Below are 24,625 nucleotides of genomic sequence, written 5' to 3'. Positions count from 1 at the left end.
CACATATACTAAAATCAGATTCCCAGACATTTTTTATCAAGACAACGCAATTCCACTATGATAATTTTTCTCTTCAGCATTTTACTTTTTGCCCCGGTGACCGAAAGTTTCACTTATTACGGCTACCTGTTGCGCTACCTCCACCTTGTTGCTCAGGTGCATGAACTGCTGAAAACAACTTCCCAAAGACAAAAAGTGGATTCAAAAACGTTTATGGACGAGATGTAGCTACTTGTTTAATGTCAAGAAGTAGTTAAAGCTGGTACGTTGAAGAACCGCCAATTGTAAGTCATATTTACTAAAAATATTCGTCAGTCCTTTAATGGAGGAAAATAGCTAACTCTGACGTCGCCGCCATGAAAGTGACATTATTTTTCAATTTACTAGTGAAAAACTCATCATGATCTAATATGTTAATGTGTTGTGTGCGTATAAAATACATTCACATGTCACTGGTTTATGAGTTACTCGCTCGTTTCTTCTTCGATCCTCGCATGACGTTTGTAAACATCAGTGCATTTGATAACAGTTGCTATTAAACGTTAAAACTGTATCAAAAACGAAAGCGGTTTTAGTTAATACGCCTCAAACTGACGCAAAACATGTATTTATCTTATTAAATGTTGATAACAATCAGGGAGTTAAGTTTGTGTGTTTAATGTAGGTGTAAGGTTAAATAAACACATTTGATATGTCTTTTGAATGACATTGTGACTGAAATATAATTATTGGAAGCAGTTAAGTCACTTTAAATTGCACTTTTAGTTTGTAGAGATGATCCATAAGGTATTTTTTTGTATAATTACTATTGTTCATTGATAGCAACTAAAGAGCAATTAAAGAAAAATTGAATGCACTACTTGGCTACCACCGGCAGAGGTGCTGTTGAGTCAGTCTTTTTGAAGAACACTTTAAAAACCCCTGGGTCAGTGATCAGTGTATGTTTTGGTATTTACATTTTCTTTTCATAAATGGAAATTGGTTTATTTGAATTTCGTTTCAAAATACAAAAAATAAAATTGAAAAAGAAAGTGTTTATCTTTTTCGGTGTTGAAAAGCAGCAACCAAATGTGAAAAAAAAAACTGTTTTATTTTTATTTTATATTTCATAAAATAAAAACGAAAATCCACACTAATCAGAAACGGGAAAAACATTGTTTTTCATAGTCTGACACTGGACATTTTATTTTCTAAGTGAAAGCGGGATTTGTTTTTAAAGAACTTGTGGCGAAGTTGGTAGTGTGGCTGTGCCAGCAATCGGAGTGTTGCTGGTTACTGGGGTTCAATTCCCACCTTCTACCTTCCTAGTCACGTCCGTTGTGTCCTTGGGCAAGACACTTCACCTTTTGCCTCTGATGGCTGCTGGTTAGCGCTTTGCATGTAAATGTGGAAATACTGTCAAAGCGCTTTGAGTACCTTGAAGGTAGAAAAGTGCTATACAAGTATAACCCATTTATCATTATTATTTATAACTTTATTGACAAAATAAACATGGCATTACAATTGTTTCCAAATGTCAATGCAAAGGCAACAATTGCAGTACAAGAATGGGAACACTAAACATGTTTTTTTTTTTAAATAAGCAAGAGCTACAATCTATCTGTAAAAAACTAAAGACAATATGAAAACAGAATCATTACAAAAGAGATTGACTAAAATGAGAAAATAATTTGGGCATTTTTGTTTTTTGTATAATTTTGAGGGATTTCAGATACAAATTAAAACAGTTTTTAGAAGCAAATATGTTTGGGGGAGTTTTTGGAAATGTACATTTGCGTATATGGGGACGGCGTGGCGAAGTTAGTAGAGTGGCTGTGCCAGCAATCGGAGGGTTGCTGGTTACTGGGGTTCAATCCCCACCTTCTACCGTCCTAGTTGTGTCCTTGGGCAAGACACTTCACCCTTGCTCCTGATGGCTGCTGGTTAGCGCCTTGCATGGCAGCTCCCGCCATCAGTGTGTGAATGGGTGAATGTGGAAATACTGTCAAAGCGCTTTGAGTACCTTGAAGGTAGAAAAGCACTATACAAGTATAACCCAGTTATCATTTATATACAACTTTGAAAAGCATAATGTGGTGTTACACGAGACTTCTTCTTTTTCTGGTTTTGAGAAAGTGAAACATCATTGGAGCAGAAATTTGTTGACAATGATGGAAAAACAGGTTTTAACCAAAATGTTCCAAAATGACTCAACTTTGGTACATGATTGGTGGTTTCTATGTCATTACAAGAAAATGTACAAATGTTATCCTCATGTTAAATCTTTGTCTCAAAAAGCTTTTGGATGGATAAATATTGTTTGATTGATTGATTGAGACTTTTATTAGTAGGTTGCACAGTGAAGTACATATTCCGTACAATTGACCACTAAATGGTAACACCCGAATAAGTTTTTCAACTTGTTTAAGTCGGGGTCCACTTAAATTGATTCATGATACAGATATATACTATCATATATACTATCATCATAATACAGTCATCACACAAGATAATCACATTGAATTATTTACATTATTTACAATCAGGGGTGTGGAGGGGGGGGGGGGGTGGGGGGGGGGGGGTATGGACATCAAGTAGTGGACATAGAGAGAGAGAGAGAGAGAGAGAGAGAGAGATCAGAAGGCATAAGAAAAAGAAAAAGTATCTGCATTTGATTGTTTACGTTTGATTGTTAGCAATCCGGGGAGGGTGTTAGTTTAGGGTTGTAGCTGCCTGGAGGTGAACTTTTATTGCGGTTTTGAAGGAGGATAGAGATGCCCTTTCTTTTATACCTGTTGGGAGCGCATTCCACATTGATGTGGCATAGAAAGAGAATGAGTTAAGACCTTTGTTAGTTCGGAATCTGGGTTTAACGTGGTTAGTGGAGCACCCCCTGGTGTTGTGGTTATGGCGGTCATTTACGTTAAGGAAGTAGTTTGACATGTACTTCGGTATCAGGGAGGTGTAGCGGATTTTATAGACTAGGCTCAGTGCAAGTTGTTTAACTCTGTCCTCCACCTTGAGCCAGCCCACTTTAGAGAAGTGGGTAGGAGTGAGGTGGGATCTGGGGTGGAGGTCTAGAAGTAACTGGGATCTGGGGTGGAGGTCTAGAAGTAACAATGTTTATGGTTTAAAGTGAGTTTCTTTCACCTTGGGTGGTAATGGAAGAGAAAAATAGAGTATGCATTTTTAAAATGGTGTCTTTATCAAATTTAGTAAGAATGTCATTATTGTTTTGTGTGCCTGGATCAAAATGTACTGTAAGACATGAGCTAATAAAAAAGTTAGTGGATTGTTTGTCCGTTAATGAAATATTGTGCAAGATTAGTTGTGGAAGTAATAAAGGGCAGCACGGCATCACGATGGAACAGGGGTTAGTGCATGTGCCTCACAATAATAAGGTCCTTGGCTCGAGGTCTTTCTGTGTGGAATTTTATGTTCTCCCTGTGACCACGTGGGTTCCCTCCGGGTACTCCGGCTTCCTCCCACCCCCAAAGACATGCACCTGGGGATAGGTTGATTGGCAACACTAAATTGGCCCTAGTGTGTGAATGTGAGTGTGAATGTTGTCTGTCTATCTGTGTTGGCCCATGATGAGGTGGCGACTTGTCCACGGTGTACCCCGCCCTGCGCCCGAATGCAGCTGGGATAGGCTCCAGCACCCCCGCGACCTCAAGAGGGACAAGCGGTAGACAATGGATGGATGGATAGAATAAAAATTGTTTTGGTAAAGCTTTGTGAAATTGTTTAATTCAGAAAGTGGCAGATGAAAGTGAAATTTGTTGCATGCTCATGCTCATTAAGCAAGTTGCTTTGTGCATCCATAATATCTACAACTGACCAAATACTTTTCTGCATCCAGCTATTATAATACAGCAATTTGTCCGTGTGTAGATGTGTACAATACATCTGTTGTTCCATTATTGGAATGCAATGAAGGGACAAGTTGTGTGTGTAAAGAATTTTCCAATAAGATCAAATCTGCTTTTGAAAGTCTGACAACTTAACAGGAAGCTTCTCAATTAGAAAGACAAATCTTCAATCCTCCTAGTTTATCAAATATTTTTAGGTATGCAGTACCAGAAGGAATCAAAATTTTGATTCCATGACTTCAACCAATTCAATTTCACGGTACCATTTAAACAATCAAAATCTTATCACCTTGAATCCTCCATCTTTATATTATTTCACCACGTTGCCCTTTTTTATATAATGAGTCTTATTCCTCCAAATGAAATTAAAGTTGTGTTGAGTTGGTTTATGTTTTTTTTTAATTATGCTATTAGGTATGGAACTAAAATAAGCAGGATAAATACGTCTGGATAAAATTTCCATTTTGGTTAAGTAAATACGTCCAAATATTGACTTTTTTTTTGTTTAGTCTTTATTTGAAGGGACAATGCACAGAAACATTAAAGGCCTACTGGAACCCACTACTACCGACCACGCAGTGTGATAGTTTATATATCAATGATGAAATCTTAACATTGCAACACATGCCAATACGGCCGGGTTAACTTATAAAGTGCAATTTTAAATTTCCCGGGAAACTTCCGGTTGAAAACGTCTATGTATGATGACGTTTGTGCGGGACGTCAATGGTTGAAAGAAACGGAAGTATTCGGACACATTGTATCTCAATACAAACAGCTATGTTTCATCGCAAAATTCCACAGTATTCTGGACATCTGTGTTGGTGAATCTTTTGCAATTTGTTTAATGAACAATGGAGACTGCAAAGAAGAACGCTGTAGGTGTGATCGGTGTATTCGCGGCTGGCTGCAGCAACACAACCAGGAGGACCTTGAGGATAGCAGACGCGCTATCCGACGCTAGCCGCCGACCGCACCGATGATCGGGTGAAGTCCTCCGTCGCGCCGTCGATCGCTGGAACGCAGGTGAGCACGGGTGTTGATGAGCAGATGAGGGCTGGCGTAGGTGGATAGCTAATGTTTTTATCATAGCTCTGACGAGGTCTTGTAGCTAAGTTAGCTTCAATGGCGTCGTTAGCAACAGCATTGCTAGGCTTCGACAGGCGGCACAGCATTAACCGGGGGTTACAGGTACAGTGTTTGGTTCGGTGTCTCCTGATAGTAGTATTGTTGATCTTCTGCCTATCCTTCCAGTCAGGGGCTTATTTCTTTGGTTTCTGTCTGCATTTAAGCACGATGCTATCACGTTAGCTCCGTAGCTAAAGTGCTTCACCGATGTATTGTCGTGGAGATAAAAGTCACTGTGAATGTCCATTTCGCGTTCTCGACTCTCATTTTCAAGAGGATATAGTATCCGAGGTGGTTTAAAATACAAATCCGTGATCCACAATAGAAAAAGGAGAAAGTGTGGAATCCAATGAGCCCTTTTACGTAAGTTACGGTCAGAGCGAAAAAAGATACGTCCTGCACTGCACTCTAGTCCTTCATTCTCACGTTCCTCATCCACAAATCTTTCATCCTCGCTCAAATTAATGGGGTAATCGTCGCTTTCTCGGTCCGAATCGCTCTCGCTGCTGGGGTAAACAATGGGGAAATGTGAGGAGCCCTTCAACCTGCGACGTCACTACAAGGTTTTTTTTATCAGCGACCAAAAGTTGCGAACTTTATCGTCGATGTTCTCTACTAAATCCTTTCAGCAAAAATATGGCAATATCGCGAAATGATCAAGTATGACACATAGAATGGATCTGCTATCCCCGTTTAAATAAAAAAAATCATTTCAGTAGGCCTTTAAGCTCAAAGACAGATACATTCTGTACCAGATTATAGCTAAATAGCTAATTTCCATCTGCAGTCCCTGGCTACCTAAATTAAAGGGATACAAAAATCATGCAATAAAATTATGACAATAAAATCATACACAAGTATTAAGAAAAAAGTCATAAAATGCCCTTTCATGGACACATACTTAATATACAATACAACCACACCTCATTTACATCATCAAACAAAGACAATACATGCTCTTGTTCACATCTGTCATCATTTGTAAAAACAACATTTGGCATTCTTTAATTAGATTTTTCTCTGTTCGTTTTCTAAACGTAATTAGTTTTTTTGATAGGTTAATTCTCAGACTTAACAGGGACATTGCAAATCTATTCTTTGGCACATGCTCCAATATAATGCAAAAATCCAAAAAGGAGACCTAGGAATCTTAAGGCCACTTAAAGCAAAATTTAGCATACAAACAAAAGGAGTAACAAGGAGCTAGCATAACCAAAAATTACTGTCGTCAAGAGAGGCTGCAGTGACCATAACTTGTCGCTGATAGCGAACAAAGTACCTGTGCCGAAAGAGTGGCAAGACCGGGTATATAGGGAGCCGTGATTAACGAAAGCAGCTGGTGGGGACACCAATCACTAAAAGAGGGCAGGTGTGGAGAACGGCGCTCAATAAACCAGAAAGTAAACACAGGATTAATACCAAACTCAAAACCAGAGACATGATCCGGGCTACAGATCATGACATGATCGTTGCATCCCCATATGTGAGAGCATTTAATTTAATGTGAACAAATTGGCCCACCGTGACCAGTTCATCAACTTCATTGGTCTGGTGTGACAAGGCTAAATTTATCGGCAGCATGTGAAGACAGAAACATCCATAAATTAGCCGCACACAATATATGAAGCACATGGTTCAACGTGTGGTAAAAAAGTAGCTGTTATAGTCCGGAAATTACAGTCATTGATCCCTCACATCTGATCAAGAAAATGTAGCAATCCTATAATGAATCTTCCTTACAGACTGGACTGATGACTACTAATTAGTAGTGTAACATTGTAACTAATCTTAATTGTCTGGGTGTGTTTAGATCTTGAAGACATGTCTGTCGGCAGCGCGGGCGGCGTAAGAGACACCTCGGGGCCTGGAAGCCACAAGCGAGGACCGAGCCTGACGAGCAGCCAAAGGTCTTCCTTCTACGAGGAGCGCTGCGTGGACCCTGTAGAACCAGAGCTCCAGAAGCTGAGCACAGGCCAGCAGAAAGATGCAAACGGGCAGCAGTCAGAGACAACATGTTTTATCGCTTCTTCAGCTGGGCCTCCCTCCGCCAATCAAACCTGCAATCCCTGCACTTCCCAGAGGGCCTGCGGGACCTTTATGTGCAGAGTCTTGACCTGCGGCCTTTATAGAGTGTGTATGCGTGTCCCGTGTTTGGCGCCTAAAGAGAACGCGGTAGAAGAGCCAGAAAAGCTGAGCCTCCGAGCTGAGAATCCGTTAGACAAGCAAGAAGAGGACGACGACTGGCTGGGGGAAGTCTGCATTAATGGAGTGAAAGTAGACAGTCCAAGAGAATATTTAGTAACTGAAGCTGTAACGTACGTGCCTCAAACGCAGCCCCGCCATCCATCCCTGCAGGACTGTATAATGCTCGACGACTGGGAGGACGGCGAGGAGGACGTGGACTCGCTGATTAGGAAGAAGCTGCTGGAGCTTTACACCGAGTATCAGATCGGAGAGTTGGCCCGGTGCACATCAGACTCTGTGTTCCTACGCAGGAGCAAGGACATCAATCTGCTCATCAACACGCTGGCCGAGGAGCATCAAATGGACGAGCAGGAGGCCGAGTGCCGGCTGGTGCGCGGCATCATCCGCATCAGCACGCGCAGGAGCAAGAAGAAAAAGAGGCCGCACGTCTCCCGCACGGAGAAAACGCTGTCAGATAGCGGCAACGAGACCATGAGGGAGAGCAGCTCTTTTACGTTCAGCAACAACAGTAAGCTCCGCTCGTTAGTTAATGACGCACCGCATTTTCACCTGAGTTGTTTTTTTTTTTTTACTCCTAGATGACTACAAATCCGATCCTAGCATCCAAATATCAGAACTGAGTCCCTCTGACACGTGTGCCAGGGAAATATGGAAGAACAATAGCGGTGAGTAGTGGAATTATTGATGTTTTTTGTTGTTTGTGTGACACTTCTCCTTTGGAATGGGCATAGTGTGCTAGCGGGCCTGGCTCGCAGGGTGTAGTGATGCGTCTAGTGCAGCATGCTAGAGAGACGTTGCATGTAGGGATGAATGTGACGCATAGCTCCTGCCGCTGACCGACCCAGCTGGGTAAAGGAAGCCGAGTGCGTAAGCCTTCCGAGGTCAGTACATAGCCTCTCCTTCACCAAGACCCCTCACCTTGCCTCCTAGTGGCAGCACACGGTAACTGGAGTCTCGCTACTTCAGGCTAAAAGGTAGGGGATCGACCCGCTGCCTTGCGGGTAAGTCCAGGAAGACAAGGGCTAGGGGAGCACACCCTGAGAGAAAAGCACCGTGATGGAGGCACACGTAGGCGGGCCACGACAGACTGAGGGTTCCGGCGGCCTCCTGCAGCTATGAAGAGGTGCTGGTTGTCCTGGGTTTCCCCCTTGCCACTAGGCTCCATCTCTTTGTGGCGAAGATAGTGCGGCTGGGAACTGTGCACCCCCAGAGGCACTTAAAACGTATCACCGCACAGGTCTCTGCTTCTGACCTTGGTGGATCCAGAACAGCAATTGGATTCTGAAGCACAAAGTCTGACGGCGACAGGATGTCTGATAACGGGGGCAGGTTAGAATGAACTGGGAGCTTCTAGTTAGATCCCTGCACGTCAGCGATACAGGGCTATAATGGTCGCTATCAGCTGGGAATTGAGTGGCAGCTGATTTCGGCAGACCCCTGTATGACTGAGCAGCCCTATTTAGGAGCCACACTTAGGGATGATGTTTGATAAGGAATTATCGAGTTCGAGCCTATTATCGAATCCTCTTATCGAACCGATTCCTTATCGATTCTCTTATCGAGTCCAGATAGGTTGTTGTATATGGAAAAAAACACACAATATTTGGTTTAACAAAAGCTCACTTTTATTATATAATAAAAAAATAAAATCTAATAAATAAATAAATATTGACTGTTACCCACCTAAAAAAATGAAATAAAATAAATAAATATTGACTGTTGTTACCCAAAGTATATTAAGTGGGATTTTTCAGAGAAACAAATATATACAGTAACAGAAAAACAACCTGTCTCTGTGATCACTATAGGTGTATAAATAATAATATAGTGTTAAATAAAATCAGTCCCTTGGGCACAAAACTGAAAATAATACAGCTCTCCAAAAAGTGCACTTCAGCTGCTATTTGACATAACTGTTTGTTATGATGCTTTGACATTTTTGCACTTTATTTCTTTATTGAAAGAAAATTCTATGAAGAGAAAAGTTATTTGCAATTGTGGTTACAATGCTAAAAAATGTAAAGTTAAAGCTAAAAAAAGAGCTAGAGAATATAACAACTACACTACCCAGCATGCAACGGGAGTTACGAGCATGCGCGGTAGCCCCGAAAAGTGTTTCATGTTGCCACGCTGTGAAAGTAAACGTCAAGAACTCAGCCAACACGCCTCGTCTGCATTATTTATAATTAGACAGACAACACATCTACAGTGTGATTTTGTTTTGTTTACAAGGAAAGAAAAACAAAAGTTAAAAAAGGGAGATATGTTGTATATATATGTATGTGCTGCGGTTGTTTTAAGAACGTTGCGACAGCTGCCGTAAAGGAGGTGCGTTGCTAGCCTGGTTGCTATGTTTCCGGTTGGTCGTAAAAGTGTTCGTCATGTGTTTTACCCTGCTAAAATCTCTCAGTAAAGTTATTCGATGGATTATAGCTTTTGTTTTGAACTTTATTACACCTTGGAACGCTTTTTCCCGTCCATTGTTTTCCTGCTTTCCCTATCTGCGCTTAATGACTGAGCTATGTGACGCCATTTCTTGTGATGTCCTGCGGAGCATTTCTGGTCGGGACGGGATTCAAATAAAGAATCAACTCTTTTCCTTTACTATAGTGGTCTCGATAACGGGTACCGGTTCTCAAAAAGGGATTCGAGTCCGAGGACTCGGTTCTTTTCTTATCAAACAACCGGGAAAACCGGTTTCGAGTATCATCCCTAGCCACACTGCTCACCCCAAAGTTGGGGGAAGACCTAGAAAAGGTGGCCTAAACATTGCCCACTCTTCACACCCCGGGTAGGATACCGCACCTACCGGGACATTCCACTACCGCGGTCGAAAAACAAAAAATAAACAAGTTCCCTTGAAATTGGCTGCATGGAACATTAGAACCCTCCTGGACAATAACCCTGACAGGCCGCAAAGAAGAACTGCGCTTGTTGCTGCTGAGCGCAGACGTTATGGAATTGACATCGCCGCCTTGAGTGAGACCAGACTTCTGGATGAGGGATCCCTAAAGGAAGAAGGCCAGGGTTATACCTTCTTCTGGAAGGGTTACCCTACAGAAGGTCCGTATCACCATGGTGTTGGTTTGGCAATAAAAAACAGCCTGCTACCCAGTTTCACTGAAACACCTACCGGCATAAGTGAAAGACTCATGTCTGTCCGTATTCCCCTTGCAAAACACCGCTACGCAACTCTTCTCAGTGCCTATGCGCCAACTTTACCATCCGAGAATGAGGCAAAGGACCGTTTCTACCAGGAACTAGATGAGGCCCTACAGCGCATCCCTAGCAGTGACAAAATCCTTCTGCTTGGTGATTTTAATGCAAGGGTGGGGAAAAACCACCTCATATGGGAAGGAGTGATTGGGAAGCATGGTATCGGGAAGGTCAACAGCAATGGCATGAGGCTACTCAGCCTCTGTGCTGAGCATGACCTGACAATCACCAACACAATCTTCCAACAGAAAAATAAACACAAGGCTTCCTGAATGCACCCACGATCCAAGCAATGGCATCTGCTGGATTACGTCATCGTGAGACGCAAGGACACCAAGGACGTGCACATCACCCGTGCAATGCGAGGTGCTGACTGCTGGACTGACCACCGCATGATTATCTCCAAGTTGCGAGCGTCAGTACGTCCTCCTGTTCGTCTCCGAAAAACTGGAAAGAAGCGGTTGGACTGTGCCCGGCTTGAAGCAGACGAGGCCCGGAACAGCCTTCGATCCTCCATTGCAGGGAAGCTGCAGGAAATCGACCCCTTCCTGAGCCCTGAAGGCAGTGTTGATGACAACTGGACCTGCCTTAGCTCAAAGCTCTATGAGGCTGCAGCCGAGTCTATTGGCTACCGCCGTAGGAGGCATCAGGACTGGTTCGACGAAAATTCAGAATCCATCAGAACCATACTGGACACCATGCACAAGGCCCATAACGCAGCCCTGAACAACCCTACATCTGTCAGGCTAAAGCAGCACTGGAGAACATCAAGGAAGGAGGTACAGTCTGTTCTACGAAAACTGAAAAATGACTGGTGGACTGACAAGGCTCAAGAAATTGAACATTTTGCAGTGAAGAACGACATGCACAACTTCTATAATGCTGTGAAAACCATCCATGGCCCCAGGAACTCCTCTCTCTCACCTGTGAAGTCGGCTGATGGCTCAACCCTCATAAAGTACCAGAAACAAGTTGTGGACAGATGGGCGGAACACTTCCAGACACTTTTAAACCAACCTGCCACCCCTGATCTGGCAGTGCTGGATAAGCTGCCCAACTACCCAACTATTGAAGAACTGGATCTTCCACCAACCTTCTCTGAAGTCCTGGCTGCAATTAGGTCACTTAAGAAAAACAAGACCCCTGGCCCGGATGGCATCCCTGCAGAGATCCTTAAACAGGGAGGCTATCTCTGTACCAGAGCAATTTTCCACTATATTGCTGATATATGGAAGCGCGGAGCAGTCCCCCAACAATGGCGGGATGCAAATGTTGTGACCATATATAAAGGGAAGGGTGAGAAGTCTGTCTGTGGCAATAGTAGAGGAATATCCCTCCTGTCTGCTGCCGGCAAGGTTCTTGCCAAAGTGATGCTGTCAAGACTCATACAGAGCATAACGGAACACCTGTTGCCTGAGTCTCAATGTGGCTTCAGGAAAAATCGCAGCACTGTGGATATGATTTTCACAACACGCCAGCTACAAGAGAAGTGTCGGGAACAACATCAAGATTTATACATGGCGTTTGTGGACCTATCAAAGCCTTTTGATACGGTCAACAGAGACTTGCTCTGGTCGGTCCTTCTCAGGGTTGGTTGCCCGCGGAAGTTTGTAAACATCCTGCAAAGTTTCCATGAGGGGATGATGGCTCAGGTGACAACAGGAGGACATGAGTCTAGGCCTTTCAAGGTATCCACAGGTGTCAGACAGGGTTGTGTACTTGCACCTGTACTATTCAACATCTTCCTCATGAGTGTCACCTGGCTACTGCACAAAGAAGTTGAGGGAAGCAGTGGTGTGCTGGTGGATTACAGGTTGGATGGAAGCTTATTTAACATCAGAAGGCTGCAGGCGGCTACCAAGGTCAAAACTGTGAACATTGTGGAATTACAGTATGCTGATGATTGTGCCTTCGTGGCACATACATCAGAGGCTCTGCAGGCGACGCTAACAGCTGCTGTGAAGGCCTATAGTAGACTGGGTCTCACTGTGAACAATGTAAAGACGGAAGTACTGTGCCAGTGGATCTCCCCTCCGCCAACTCGACCACCATCACCTGTCTTTAACATCAATGACAAGCCCCTAGCAATAGTCCCAGACTTCAAATATCTTGGGAGCATCCTCTCCGAAAACTGCAGCATGGACAATGATGTTCAAAATCGAATCAGGTCTGCCTCAGCCTCCTTTGGTAGACTGCGTAAGAGGGTGTATGTGAACAAAGACCTCAGCATACGTACCAAGGTGGCAGTCTACCAAGCCATCTGTGTCTCCACACTATTATATGGCTGTGAAGCTTGGACCCTGTATCGCCGCCACATCCAACAGCTGGAGAACTTTCACATCAAGTGTCTCCAGCGGATCCTTGGGCTGACATGGCGTGATCGTGTGCCACACACGGAAGTCCTGAGTAAAACTGGTACCAAGAGCATGGAGGCCACTTTTCTCCAGTACCAACTGCGATGGGCCGGCCACACCATCAGAATGTCAGTTGATAGACTTCCGAGACAACTGCTGTATGGACAACTTCATCATGGCCAGAGATCTGCAGGAGGCCAAAAGCAGAGATACAAGGACCAACTGAAAATAACTCTCAAGAGGTGTGGAATACAGCACACACAGCTGGAAAGCTCTGCCTCAGATCGCCCTCTCTGGAGGCAACTCTGCCATGCAGGCCTTCAACATTTTAAAGAGGAGAGAAGCGCAGCGAGGGAAGGGAAACGCCAGAGGAGGAAGATGGGCCCTGCAGCCAAGACCACAACAAACACTAACTTCATATGCCCCCATTGCAATAGACCATGTGGCTCTCGTATTGGACTTTTTAGTCACCTCAAAACTCACCAATAGAAGAAGTGGAAGTCATCATCGGATACGATGGACTACCATAAGCAAGCAAGTAAGCAAGCAAGGAATGGGCATAAGAAGTCCTAATTAATAAATAATAATCTAATAATTAAATATATACAGTATATAAAGAAAAAATAAATGTATAATAATAATTAACAAACTAGAATAAATTCCCTTGCTTATCATTAAAGTTTGTCTAAGTCTAAGTCTAATTAATGACAGTAAATAACTGAAAATAATTGTAAAATAAAGTGCTTTTGAACTGAAGATAATTGTGTGTGGAAAAAAAGAAAATAATAACAATATCACTAATACTTGGTTAATATTAAAGTCATTAAGTGTAAATTGAATATTGCTGCCCCAGGTTGGTTATTTATCAGAATTTCTGAGCGGAATAGTGGAGCTCCCATTGGCTCCGCTGTAAGCGGACTTTTATTTATGTTTATTTAATATTTAGAAGGCATTTAGAAAAAAAAATCAATCCATCGTTATGTCTTTCATAATGATTGTGAACGATAGGTAGAATTCCCCAAAAAAGTGCAGTTCCCCTCAAAAAGGGTCATATTATGATTTTTGTCCTACATTTAAAACACTTCCTTGTGGTACACATAACATGTAATGGTGGTTCTTTTGTCAAAATTTTGCAAAGATAATGTTTTACAGACCATCTTCAAGCTGCTTTGTCTCCGTCTATTGTCTTGTCTTCGTCAGTTTTATAAATACCTCCGCTATGCCTCCATGGTTTGATTTCAAATTTTTCGACACTTGTACAGATCCTAAATGCACCAATAGGTACGAAAAGTTGGTTTTGCACTATAAGTCCATTTTAACGCCAATAATTTGAATTTAAGACTGTAATATGTCTTAAATTCCATCAAAATTTCGGGTATTAACTAGTTCTTCTTTATTAGCAGTATATTTGTAAAACAATCACGAAAAGCATGTAAAATTGTATTCAACGTAAATAAACATACCAGATACAAAATGAGTTGAGAAAATGTGAATGTTATCCACATTCTTCCTGTGTTTTTCTGTTAGCTCAACTCTGACAGTCTAAAAAAACTTCATAAGTTGACCAATTATCTTTAGCAGTGATGCTAACGGTCCCTTTCACAGACGATGATATATTGTTGTGCTTTCATCCACCATGGCCGACTCTCTGGTTGTTGTCGCGTGAAAACACTCAATATGAAGCACCTTCTGCAAGACAAAATTGGAACATTGGGCATGAAGGCAATGGAATTTAATGGCAAATCAGAGAAATGTCAGTTTGCCAAAACATTTCCAAACAAAAAATGTGTTTACAATAGGGAGGCTTCTGGTGTTCTTAGTTATGTTAAACATCTTGTTAATGAATTCCCACACAGTAGTTACAATTACCGTATTTTCCGCACTGTAAGGCGCACCGGATTATAAGGCGCACCTTCAATGAATGGCCTATTTTAAAACTTTGTTCATATATAAGGCGCTCCGCATTATAAGGCGCACCGCGTTATTAGGCGCACAGAATAGACGGATCCGGCCCGCCAGCGTCCAAAATCAGGCCCGCGGGAAGTCCCAAGTATTAAAAAATAAATAAATACAACATTTTTTAATGTCTTTTCTTATCCACTTTGTACCGCTTGCTACTCACGTTGTCTCCTAGCCGCTCAGGCAAATCATATTGTCTAAAAATGCATTTTGTCATCGATAACGTGACGCGGAAAGTGCACTATATATATCTAATATAATTCTTCTTCTTCAGTGTCCGAATTAAACAGTTGGGCGAATATGGCATCCAACATGCCCGCCGGCTCCGTCTTGTCGAAGTCGTCATTAATCGAGTCAGTGTCGCTGCTGTTGTCTAGCAGTTCAGTGACAATTCATGCCTTCCTGAAAGCTCGGACCACACTGCGTCGTAAGCGTGTCTCTTAATAGGAGCCATTTTGGGGTTTTTACATAAACACACAAATGGAAATGAAACGGCACGCCTCGCGTAGTCATATATCCCAGCATGCACTGCGCTTCTTCTTCTACGGTAAGCAGCCGCCAACTTAATTTTCCCCCGTAGAAGAAGAAGCGCTTAGTAGAAGAAGGTCTCGTAGTTGCGAGACCTGTTGTGGCTCAATATTGGTCCATATATAAGGCGCACCGGATTATAAGGCGCACTGTCAGCTTTTGAGAAAATGTGAGGTTTTTAGTTGCGCCTTATAGTGCGGAAAACACCGTAAATCTAGGTTTTCGATTTTCCTACATGTCTTTGTACTCTTTTTTTTGTCAGTATTGATGTGAAATGGTCTTGTGGTCTTAAAATTGTCTTAAATTTGAGTTGTTGAAAAATACTCTGAATTATATACATGTTCTCTTCTTGCTGCAATTATTGCTATTTTACAAATGTTTCTTTAAGTGTATGAAGTATTTATGAACTCCACAATATAATACAGTGAAACCTTGATTTATGAGTTGAATTAATTCTGTAACAAGGTCTGTTAAACAAGAAGTTGGTATAGTGAAGCACATTTAAATATGTATAATGGGTTCCAGCCTTAACAAAAATACATACTTTTTTGTCAATGTTTGTACACTTTAAACGGGGTTGTATGGTATACCGGTACTAATAAAGTACCGCGGTACTGATGAATTTAAAACGGTGCTATACTGCTTTTGAAAAATACAGATACTTTTATTTTTCATCAACATGATGTGCGCCGCGGTGACAATGCTGGCATACAAGCCGCTGCGAATGTTAATCAACACACACATGCACTTGCAAGCAAAAACAGTGTGGAGACAGAAAATGGAGAATGAACGTATTTTGGCTTTAAACCTAACGATAAAGGTGGAGCTACAAACACTGAAGCGCTGTTCTGCAAGCTAAAACATAACAGCTAATAGCCAGTTAGTGGCTCACGTCTCTTTGTAGTGTTTTAGCTACTTCTAAATCACTAAATCCTCGACTCTATGGCGACAAATAAAGTAAGTTGTTTAAAAATATCATCCCTGCAGAGGAATAGCTAAACATCCATCACTACACACTGTAGGAGGACACAATAGCTCACAGTCACCGCTAACAGCAAGTTGGCTCTCCTTGATGTAACACAGATATTGATTGTAATGTTATCAAGTACAAGAGCCGTATTTAGTTGATATTACAATGATTACATCGAGATTTTTTTATCAACACAAACACAAAATCTTTTTTTCTTTTTTAAATTTATATTGTTTTTATAAACTCAGGAAATGCGTCCCTCGACACGTACAGACTTTAAATATGACCAATGTATGACACTAACTACTTGGTATGGGATCGATTTGTGGTATCACCCAAAACTAATGTAAAGTATCTAACTTCAGAAGAATAAATGCTTATTACATTTTAACAGAAGTGTATATAAAACATGTTAAAACAGAAAATAACCAGATATTAACAGTAAATAAATAAATATATTAATGATCCATCCATTTTCTACAAAATGATACAATGAGAAATTACACAATATATTACTGCATACGCCAGCAGCCAAATTAGGAGCCTTTATAATCCGTTTGCTTACTCACTGCTAAAAGGGAAGTTTTCTAGTATGTTCCCTATGTTATTTAATGCCAAAATTGGTCTTTGATTGCAACAAGAAACATATGTTTAATTAATCATAAGATTTTTTTGTTAAAGAGAAGCCAATAATGCAATTTCTTTGTGGTACTATTAATCTAGAAAAGTATTGGAAGTACATTTTGGTACAGGTACCAAAATATTGATATCGGGACAACCCAACTTTGAACACAATATGAAGTGCTACACAAGACTGTATAACAAAACAAGGAGGTAATGAATCAACTATCTCTCTATTTACAAGTCAAAATAACAAGAAACTGAGCTGTCCTGAATGCTCTGCTCTGCCAAGACGCACGCACACATAAATCACAAAAATGATTAACTTTAACAACCATATTAGACTTAGACTTAGACTTCCTTTTATTGTCATTCAAATTTGAACTTTACAGTATAGATAAGAACGAAATTTTGTTGCATTAGCTCATGGTAGTGCAGGATAAAAAAGCAATAAGGTGCAGATATAAATAAATAGATTACTGTACAGATAAATATATTGCACTTTTGCATATGCATCCAGGTTTATGGATGTATGTTATATTGTCTTTATATTCCAGCGAGTTATATATTGCGACAATACGAAACTTTTTTTTTTTAATTTAAGATTTATTTAGGATTTGAAATTTTTACAACACATATACAGCAGTGTACATTGAAATGTTGGCAATTCAAATGTCCACAAAACATCACAGACAACAGGGGGATGCGTAATCGAAAAAGGGTTGAACGAGAGTTCCCGCCAGAATCCTCAAGGTGCTTTTGTTGACCAGAGAGGAAATTCTGTAGAGAAATCTCGTTCGTTGGTTAACCTTTTTGATTACCTTGGTTGCCATTTTATCACAGGAAAGGTTAGCCTCTAGAATGGAACCTAGGTAGGTGACCTCATCTTTCCTGGTGATGACACTGTCACCTACTTTTATGGTGAAGTCATTGACTCTCTTAAGTTTGATGTGGGACCCAAACAGGATGGATTCTGTTTTACCCAAGTGGATGGATAGCTTGTTGTCAGCGAGCCAGGTGCAAGTTCTACAGAGCTCAGCACTGAGGATTTTCTCCACCTGTGACTTGTCCTTGCCGGATACCAGCAAGGCAGAGTCATCCGCAAACAAAAACAATTCACAGTCGCATGCCGATGACATGTCGTTTATGTATATTAGGAACAGTAAAGGTCCCAATATACTGCTTTGGGGGACTCCACAGCTCACCGAGAGGGGGGGGGGACACGGTGCCGTTCACCTCTACCACCTGCTCCCTCCCCTCCAAGTAAGACTGCATCCAGCTCCAAGAGGTTTTGTTAAATCCGATTGCTCTGAGCTTATCCAACAGTATAGCGTGGTTAACGGTGTCAAAGGCCTTCTGAAGGTCCAGCATGACCATGCCGCAGTATTTGCCCGCGTCCACCTCATGTTTGATGTGGTCGGTCAGATAGAGAAGGCATGTGTCAGTGGAGTGGTTAGTTCTGAAGCCGGATTGGAATTTGTACATGAGTTTATTAGTGGCAAGGTAACTATCGACCTGTTCATAAACTATTTCCTCCATTACTTTCGAAATGGAGCTGAGAATAGAAACAGGTCGGCAGTTGCCAGGTTCCAATTTGCTTCCTTTTTTAAAGAGGGGAGTTACTCTTGCTATCTTAAAATCTTTTGGTACTTGGCCTTGTGTAATTGATAGGTTTATTATGTGCGTGATGATCGGGGCAATGATGGAGGCAGAGTCCCTGAGGAATCTGGAGGGAATATTATCAAGGCCGGTGGCCTTGTTAGGGTGGAGCGCGCTCAATTTTTTAAACACCTCATCAGCTGTGACCATTTCTAATTTGAAATCATCGTTGGATACTCCTAGCTTTCTGTAGAAGGCTTTAATGTGTTCTACACCAAAGCGACCAGAGTGGTGGGACAGCTTGTTGACAAGAGTTGCGGCTATGCTGGTGAAAAAGGCGTTAAGTCTGCTAGCTACCTCCATTTTGTCTGTACTGAGGGAGTCACCCTCCTTGATGCTGATGTTGGTGAGTCTTGTTTTAAGTTTCTGGCTGCAACCAGGAAGCTGGTTGTTGAGAATTTTCCAGAGCTCACGTGGCTTATTCGTGTTTTCCTCTATTTTGTCGTTAATGTAATTTTTTTTAAGGATTTAGTCAGGTTGGTTGACTTATTTCTTAATTTATTGCATAGCTTTTTGAGAGTTGAAAGGAGTAATTTGAGGTTGATATTATTGGGTTGTTTATCTACTTCTGTTTTACATTTTTGGTATTCAGAGTATTTCCTGTCTCTGTCTTTTATGGCAGCTAATAGGTCCGGATTCATCCATGGTTCCGAGCGGGCTTTGATCCTGACTGTTTTCACGGGAGCCATGTCATTTAGTATCTTTAGGAACGCCGTTTTGAAGCGATCCCAAGCGACATCGACCAGGTTGCTCGCGAGCGCAGGGGACCAGTCCCACTCATCTAATTTTAAATTGAAATTGTCATTGGAGTATTTTTTGAGGGATCTGGATTGGGCTGTTATGTGGCCATTGGCTTTAGGTTTAGCTATTTTACGGGTGCAGAAGGTTAGATAGTGGTCGCTAAGACCACAGATCATGACCCCACTATTTTTTATTTTAGGCCGGTCTGAAGTTAGAATGAGATCTATGGTTGATTGGGTGGAATCACACACCCTTGTGGGTAGCGCTAGTAGCTGGGAAAGACCGTGCAGATTACAAAACTTGCTGAAGGATCTGAAGACAGGCGCATCTTTGCGTTGAATATCTGTGTTCAGATCCCCAGTTATAATTTTCTCCATGTTGTCTGTCCCCGCCAAGCATTCTTCCAAAGCCCCATAGAAATCACTCTGATTAGGGGGTCTATAAACAGTCCCTATTAGTACCGGCTTAGCATTTTTAAATTTGATTTCCGCCCACACAGATTCCAGGTCATTGTGGTTAAGATCAGTGCGAGTTATGTATTTAATATCCTGGTGAATATACATACAAACGCCCCCACCGTGTTTATTTCTATCCTTTCTGATAACCGAAAAGTTTTGTATTTCTATCTCTGAGTCAGAAATACTTTGATCAAATTTGGTTTCAGAGAAACACAAGATTTTTACCTTCGTGTTGAGGAACATTTCTCTGATTTGGTCGAGTTTGGCTCCAGAGAGGCTGTTCACATTAAGGTGGATGATGTGTAGTCCACTGGAACCAAAAAGAGCATCAGAGTCCGCTGTGTTGTGGTACTGACCAGAAAAATTGTTGGTTATTATTGCTGTTGAAGAGCAAGGAGAGAGAGGAGAGAGAGGCATATTGATCGTCCTCCAGGTGAAGGGGGAGGGAGAGAAAGGGTGAGGGGAGGGTGAGGGAGGAGGAGGCCAGGTAGGGTTGCTGGGGGATGGGTTGGGTTTCCTTTTGGCGGGCTTTTTTGAAGACAAAGAGAAAGAGAATAACGAAAATGTTTGTGTAAAGGCGCCTCTAAATCCTGTGTATGCCGCGTCCTCGGCCGTCCGGGACCGGGGAGAGGTCGCGTGGACCCCCGCCATCTCGTGCAGTTCCCCGCAATCACCGATGTCTGGGTCGCCGTCCACCGCAGCCGCCGCGTCGTTCACCGCCGCTGAGTCGCTGCCTTCTCTGATGACCGGGTCGTCCTCCACCGCCGCCGCCGAGCCTCCGACCGTGTCGATGAACGGGGCGAAGTCCTCCGCCGAGCCGCCGACCGCTGGAGCACAGGTGAGCTTGAGCTGAGACGAGCCGGTAGCCGAGTTAGCTTCGAGGGCGACGCTAGCAGTAGCATTGCTAGTCTTCGCCAGTCGGGACAACATTAACCGTGTTGTTGCAGGTCCAGGGTTGAGTTCAGTGTCTCCTGATAGTAGAAGTAATAGTAGTATTATTGACTTTCTGTCTATCCTTCCAGTCAGGGGCATGTTTCTTCTGCCTCGATGTGCAGACAAGCACGATGCTAACACGTTAGCTCCAAAGCCAAGGTGCTTCGCCGATGTATTGTCGTGGAGATAAAAGTCACTGTGTATGTCCATTTCGCGTTCTCGACTCTCGTTTTAAAGAGGGTAGAGTATCCGAGGAGGTTTAAAATATAAATCCGTGATCCACAGTAGAAAAAGGAGGAAGTGTGGGATAATCCGAGCAGTTGTTTGGATTCCCGATCGGGAGCGAAAGAGGGTGCGACCGCTCATCTCGGCGTCTCTCTCACTTTTTTGATGCTCCAGAAACTCAATCTGCTCAAAGGAAGGTCAGTTTTGTAGCTTCTGTAACGAGCTAAACTGTTTTCAGATGTGTGAACATGATTGCACAAGGGTTTTCTAATCATCAATTAGCCTTCTGAGCCAGAGAGCAAACACATTGTACCATTAGAACACTGGAGTGATAGTTGCTGGAAATGGGCCTCTATACACCTATGTAGATATTGCACCAAAAACCAGACATTTGCAGTTAGAATAGTCATTTACCACATTAGCAATGTATAGAGTGTATTTCTTTAAAGTTAAGACTAGTTTAAAGTTATCTTCATTGAAAAATAAGGACATTTCAATGTGACCCCAAACTTTTGAACGGTAGTGTATGTCTGATATTTTGCCCAACTTCCGTAGCTAAAAAGCTAACCAAAATATCAGAAGAAATTATGCAGTAAGCAGGAGAAGTCTATAAAAAAGTGTACGTAATACATACAAAGTACTTTGACTTTGCACTGAGTACCAGGCAGCATTGAGTCAGACTGATTCTAAACCTCTGAGTGACGTCTAAATTAGTCCTGCTTTGCAGCTTGTGTGTGAAGAACAGAGGACTTTGTCAGAGAGGTGCAAGCTAACTTCTGGCCAAGATTCTGGCCACATCAATAATGGGCGAAATAGTGTTTACCAGGGACGAGATCCAATGCTGTACACCTGCTCCCAAAATGGCTGGAGTGTGCATGTGAGAGACACTGTCACTGAATCAAACAAAAATGGCTTTATTTTAAACCAACATGCATGATTCCTTGCTGCTGTGCATTGTGTACAGACATGACAGTGAACACGACTTCAGCTTCTAACGTAACACAATGTTTTGTTTCCGCAGGTCGTACCTCCAGCTCGTCAATAACCTACTCCCCCTCCCACACAGAGACAAACTCGTCAGGCGTCCCACTCATCAGCACTTCTGTCAGAACATGACGCGCTTTTCATATATACGTTTTTATTTCTCTTTCAAGGGGCCACGCGTGTTAAGGACGTCCGCCAACTCAGGGCTCTCATTGTTTCAATATTTATGTTCATTTTTTGTTAATATGTGATTTATTATATGCATAATTCTGCTTCACTCGCAGCTTTTGATGATTTTAATAAATCACAAGTATCTTGTCGAAACCAGAATTGTGCCATCTTACTGTTTTTTTTAATGTATACGTTTTCATTCGTAATTATCCATCTCATCATAAATGAGGCAAATGCATTCTGAAATCCCACAAGCGGGTTCATGTGGGAAGTTGTCCATATGCCACTTTGTGCTCTCTTATCTGCATAGGTCCACAGTAAGCTTGTGCTTACTGTGGACCTATGCAGATAGCACCGATTCCTCTCAAGTGCCATCTCTCGATTTTGGATTCCTTGCAAAATCCTTATGTGCACTATAGCTGGCGCTTACTGTGGACCTATGCGCTCAGATATAACTAATAATTGCATTCGCGAATGGATTGTGTAAATATGTAGATTGCACAAATTCTCTCCCCTCACTTGCCCTATGGTGCTATCTCTCGATTTTGGATTCCTTGCATCAAATTAACTACATTTAGTCATGGATTGGATGTTAAAGTGATACTGTGTTTGTTTTTTAATGAAGTGGTTTACAAAATAAAGCCAGTGAGGCTTCCTACCAGGCTCTCTGTTGTCTTATTGTAAAAATTCAAAATTACTTTAAAGCAGGGGTCGGCAACCCAAAATGTTGAAAGAGCCATATTGGACCAAAAATACAAAAAAAAAATCTGTCTTGTGCCGCAAAAAATTAAAAGCCTTATAAAAGTGTTATAATGAAGGCAACACATGATGTAAGTGTCTATATTAGCTATATTAGCCTACTATCAAAGGCTGACGCAAATCTTCGTTGACCATCCATCCATTTTCTACCGCTTATCCTTATCTTTGGGGGCGGTATGGCGTAGTGGGTAGAGCGGCCGTGCCAGAAACCTGAGGGTTGCAGGTTCGCTCCCCGCCTCTTGACATCCAAATCGCTGCCGTTGTTTCCTTGGGCAGGACACTTCACCCTTGCCCCCGGTGCCACTCACACTGGTGAATAAATGATGAATGAGTGATAGGTGGTGGTCGGAGGGGCCGTAGGCGCAAACTGGCAGCCTCGCTTCCGTCAGTCTACCCCAGGGCAGCTGTGGCTACAAATGTAGCTTACCACCACCAGGTGTGAATGAATGATGGGTTCCCACTTCTCCGTGAGGGCTTTGAGTATCTAATAATAGAAAAGTGCGATATAAAATCTAATCCATTATTATTATTATTATTATCCCTTTTGGGGTCGCGGGGGGTGTTGGAGACAGAAATTTTGTATTTAAATTTTTATTCGACTCATTTTTGCAACATTGGAAATCATTAGTAAAATGGAGGCTTCTCACAGTATGAGATAACTTCTGGAAATTACTGGCTCAGAATGGCCAAAGGTATAGATGTGTGTGTCCAAGTTAAAGGAAACGACAGGCTGTCTTCTTCTAATGGATTTATTACAATCTTTGCAAGCTGGGTAACGTTTGCTGTGGTCTGGAACAACATGGCACACAAACAACTATGTTAAAGTTAAAAGTTAAAGTACCAATGATTGTCTCACACACACACACACACACTAGGTGTGGTGAAATTTGTCCTCTGCATTTGACCCATCCCTTGTTCACCCCCTGGGGGGGTGAGGGGAGTAGTGGGCAGCAGCGTTGGCCGCGCCCGGGAATCATTTTTGGTGATTTAACCCCCAATTCCAACCCTTGATGCTGAGGGAGGTAATGGGTTCCATTTTAATAGTCTTTGATATGACTCGGCAGGGGTTTTGAACTCACAACCTACCGATCTCAGGGCGGACACTCTAACCACTAGGCCACTGAGTAGGTGAGATACGCAGCCAATATTAAAACAGATAATGTGTCATTAGACATGCAAATATAAATTAAATACACAGAGGACGTAAGTAAAGGAAATTAAATGAGTTCAAATATACCTACAAACGAGACATAATGATGAAATATGTACATACAGCTAGCCTAAATTGCATGTTAGCATGGATTAGCTTGCAGTCATGGATTGACCAAATATGCCTGATAAGCACTCCAGCAAATCAATAAAATCCACAAAGCTCACCTTTGTGCATTCACGCACAGCATAAAATGTTTGGTGGACAAAATGAGACAAAGGAGGAGTGGCATAAAACACGTCTTTCTGTGGCAGCATTGGATAAATTTGTACATGTAAACAAACTATGATAAGTTCAATGATCGCTGAAATTAGTAGGACAAAACGGTGCTTGCTAAATACTCTCATCAGGGAAGCATGTATAACATAAACAGTGGGATTTTGAACAATTAGGGAGGTTTGTGTCATGTTTGTTCTCCTACAGAAAATATATTAAAACAAAAAACATGTTTATTTCTTCATATTTTTCCATTTTCACACATCTCTGAAAGATGTCCAGGGAGCCAAAGAGCCGCATGTGGCTCTAGAACCCCGGGTTGCTGACCCCCGCTTTAAAGTATGTGAGCAATTTTAGTTGACACATATCCGGTGTAAAAAAGTCTTACATGACGTCATATGCGCATCCTAATTTGTCGCGTGAAATAAATCACATGT

The 24,625-nt window shown here is 42.1% G+C and overlaps 1 protein-coding gene across 2 annotated transcripts; it reads left to right on the top strand.

The window, feature by feature from the left end:
- The first annotated feature begins 103 nt into the window (after window positions 1-103).
- kdf1b (keratinocyte differentiation factor 1b) lies at window positions 104-22,659 on the top strand. 2 transcript variants are annotated; one of them, XM_062046318.1, is made up of 4 exons: window positions 104-262; window positions 6,790-7,692; window positions 7,763-7,849; window positions 21,870-22,659. In XM_062046318.1, the coding sequence occupies exons 2-4, from the start codon at window positions 6,801-6,803 to the stop codon at window positions 21,962-21,964; spliced, it is 1,074 nt and encodes a 357-aa protein (XP_061902302.1). In that variant the 5' UTR covers window positions 104-262; window positions 6,790-6,800; the 3' UTR covers window positions 21,965-22,659. The 2 variants fall into 2 exon arrangements, with proteins under 2 accessions (XP_061902302.1, XP_061902301.1); XM_062046317.1 differs by having other exon boundaries at window positions 104-284.
- The last annotated feature ends 1,966 nt before the right edge of the window (window positions 22,660-24,625 follow it).

The sequence above is a fragment of the Entelurus aequoreus genome, linkage group LG05 (assembly GCF_033978785.1).
Source record: "Entelurus aequoreus isolate RoL-2023_Sb linkage group LG05, RoL_Eaeq_v1.1, whole genome shotgun sequence".
In the NCBI taxonomy this organism is placed as follows: domain Eukaryota; kingdom Metazoa; phylum Chordata; class Actinopteri; order Syngnathiformes; family Syngnathidae; genus Entelurus; species Entelurus aequoreus.
This window is presented reverse-complemented; position numbering and strand designations above follow the sequence as displayed.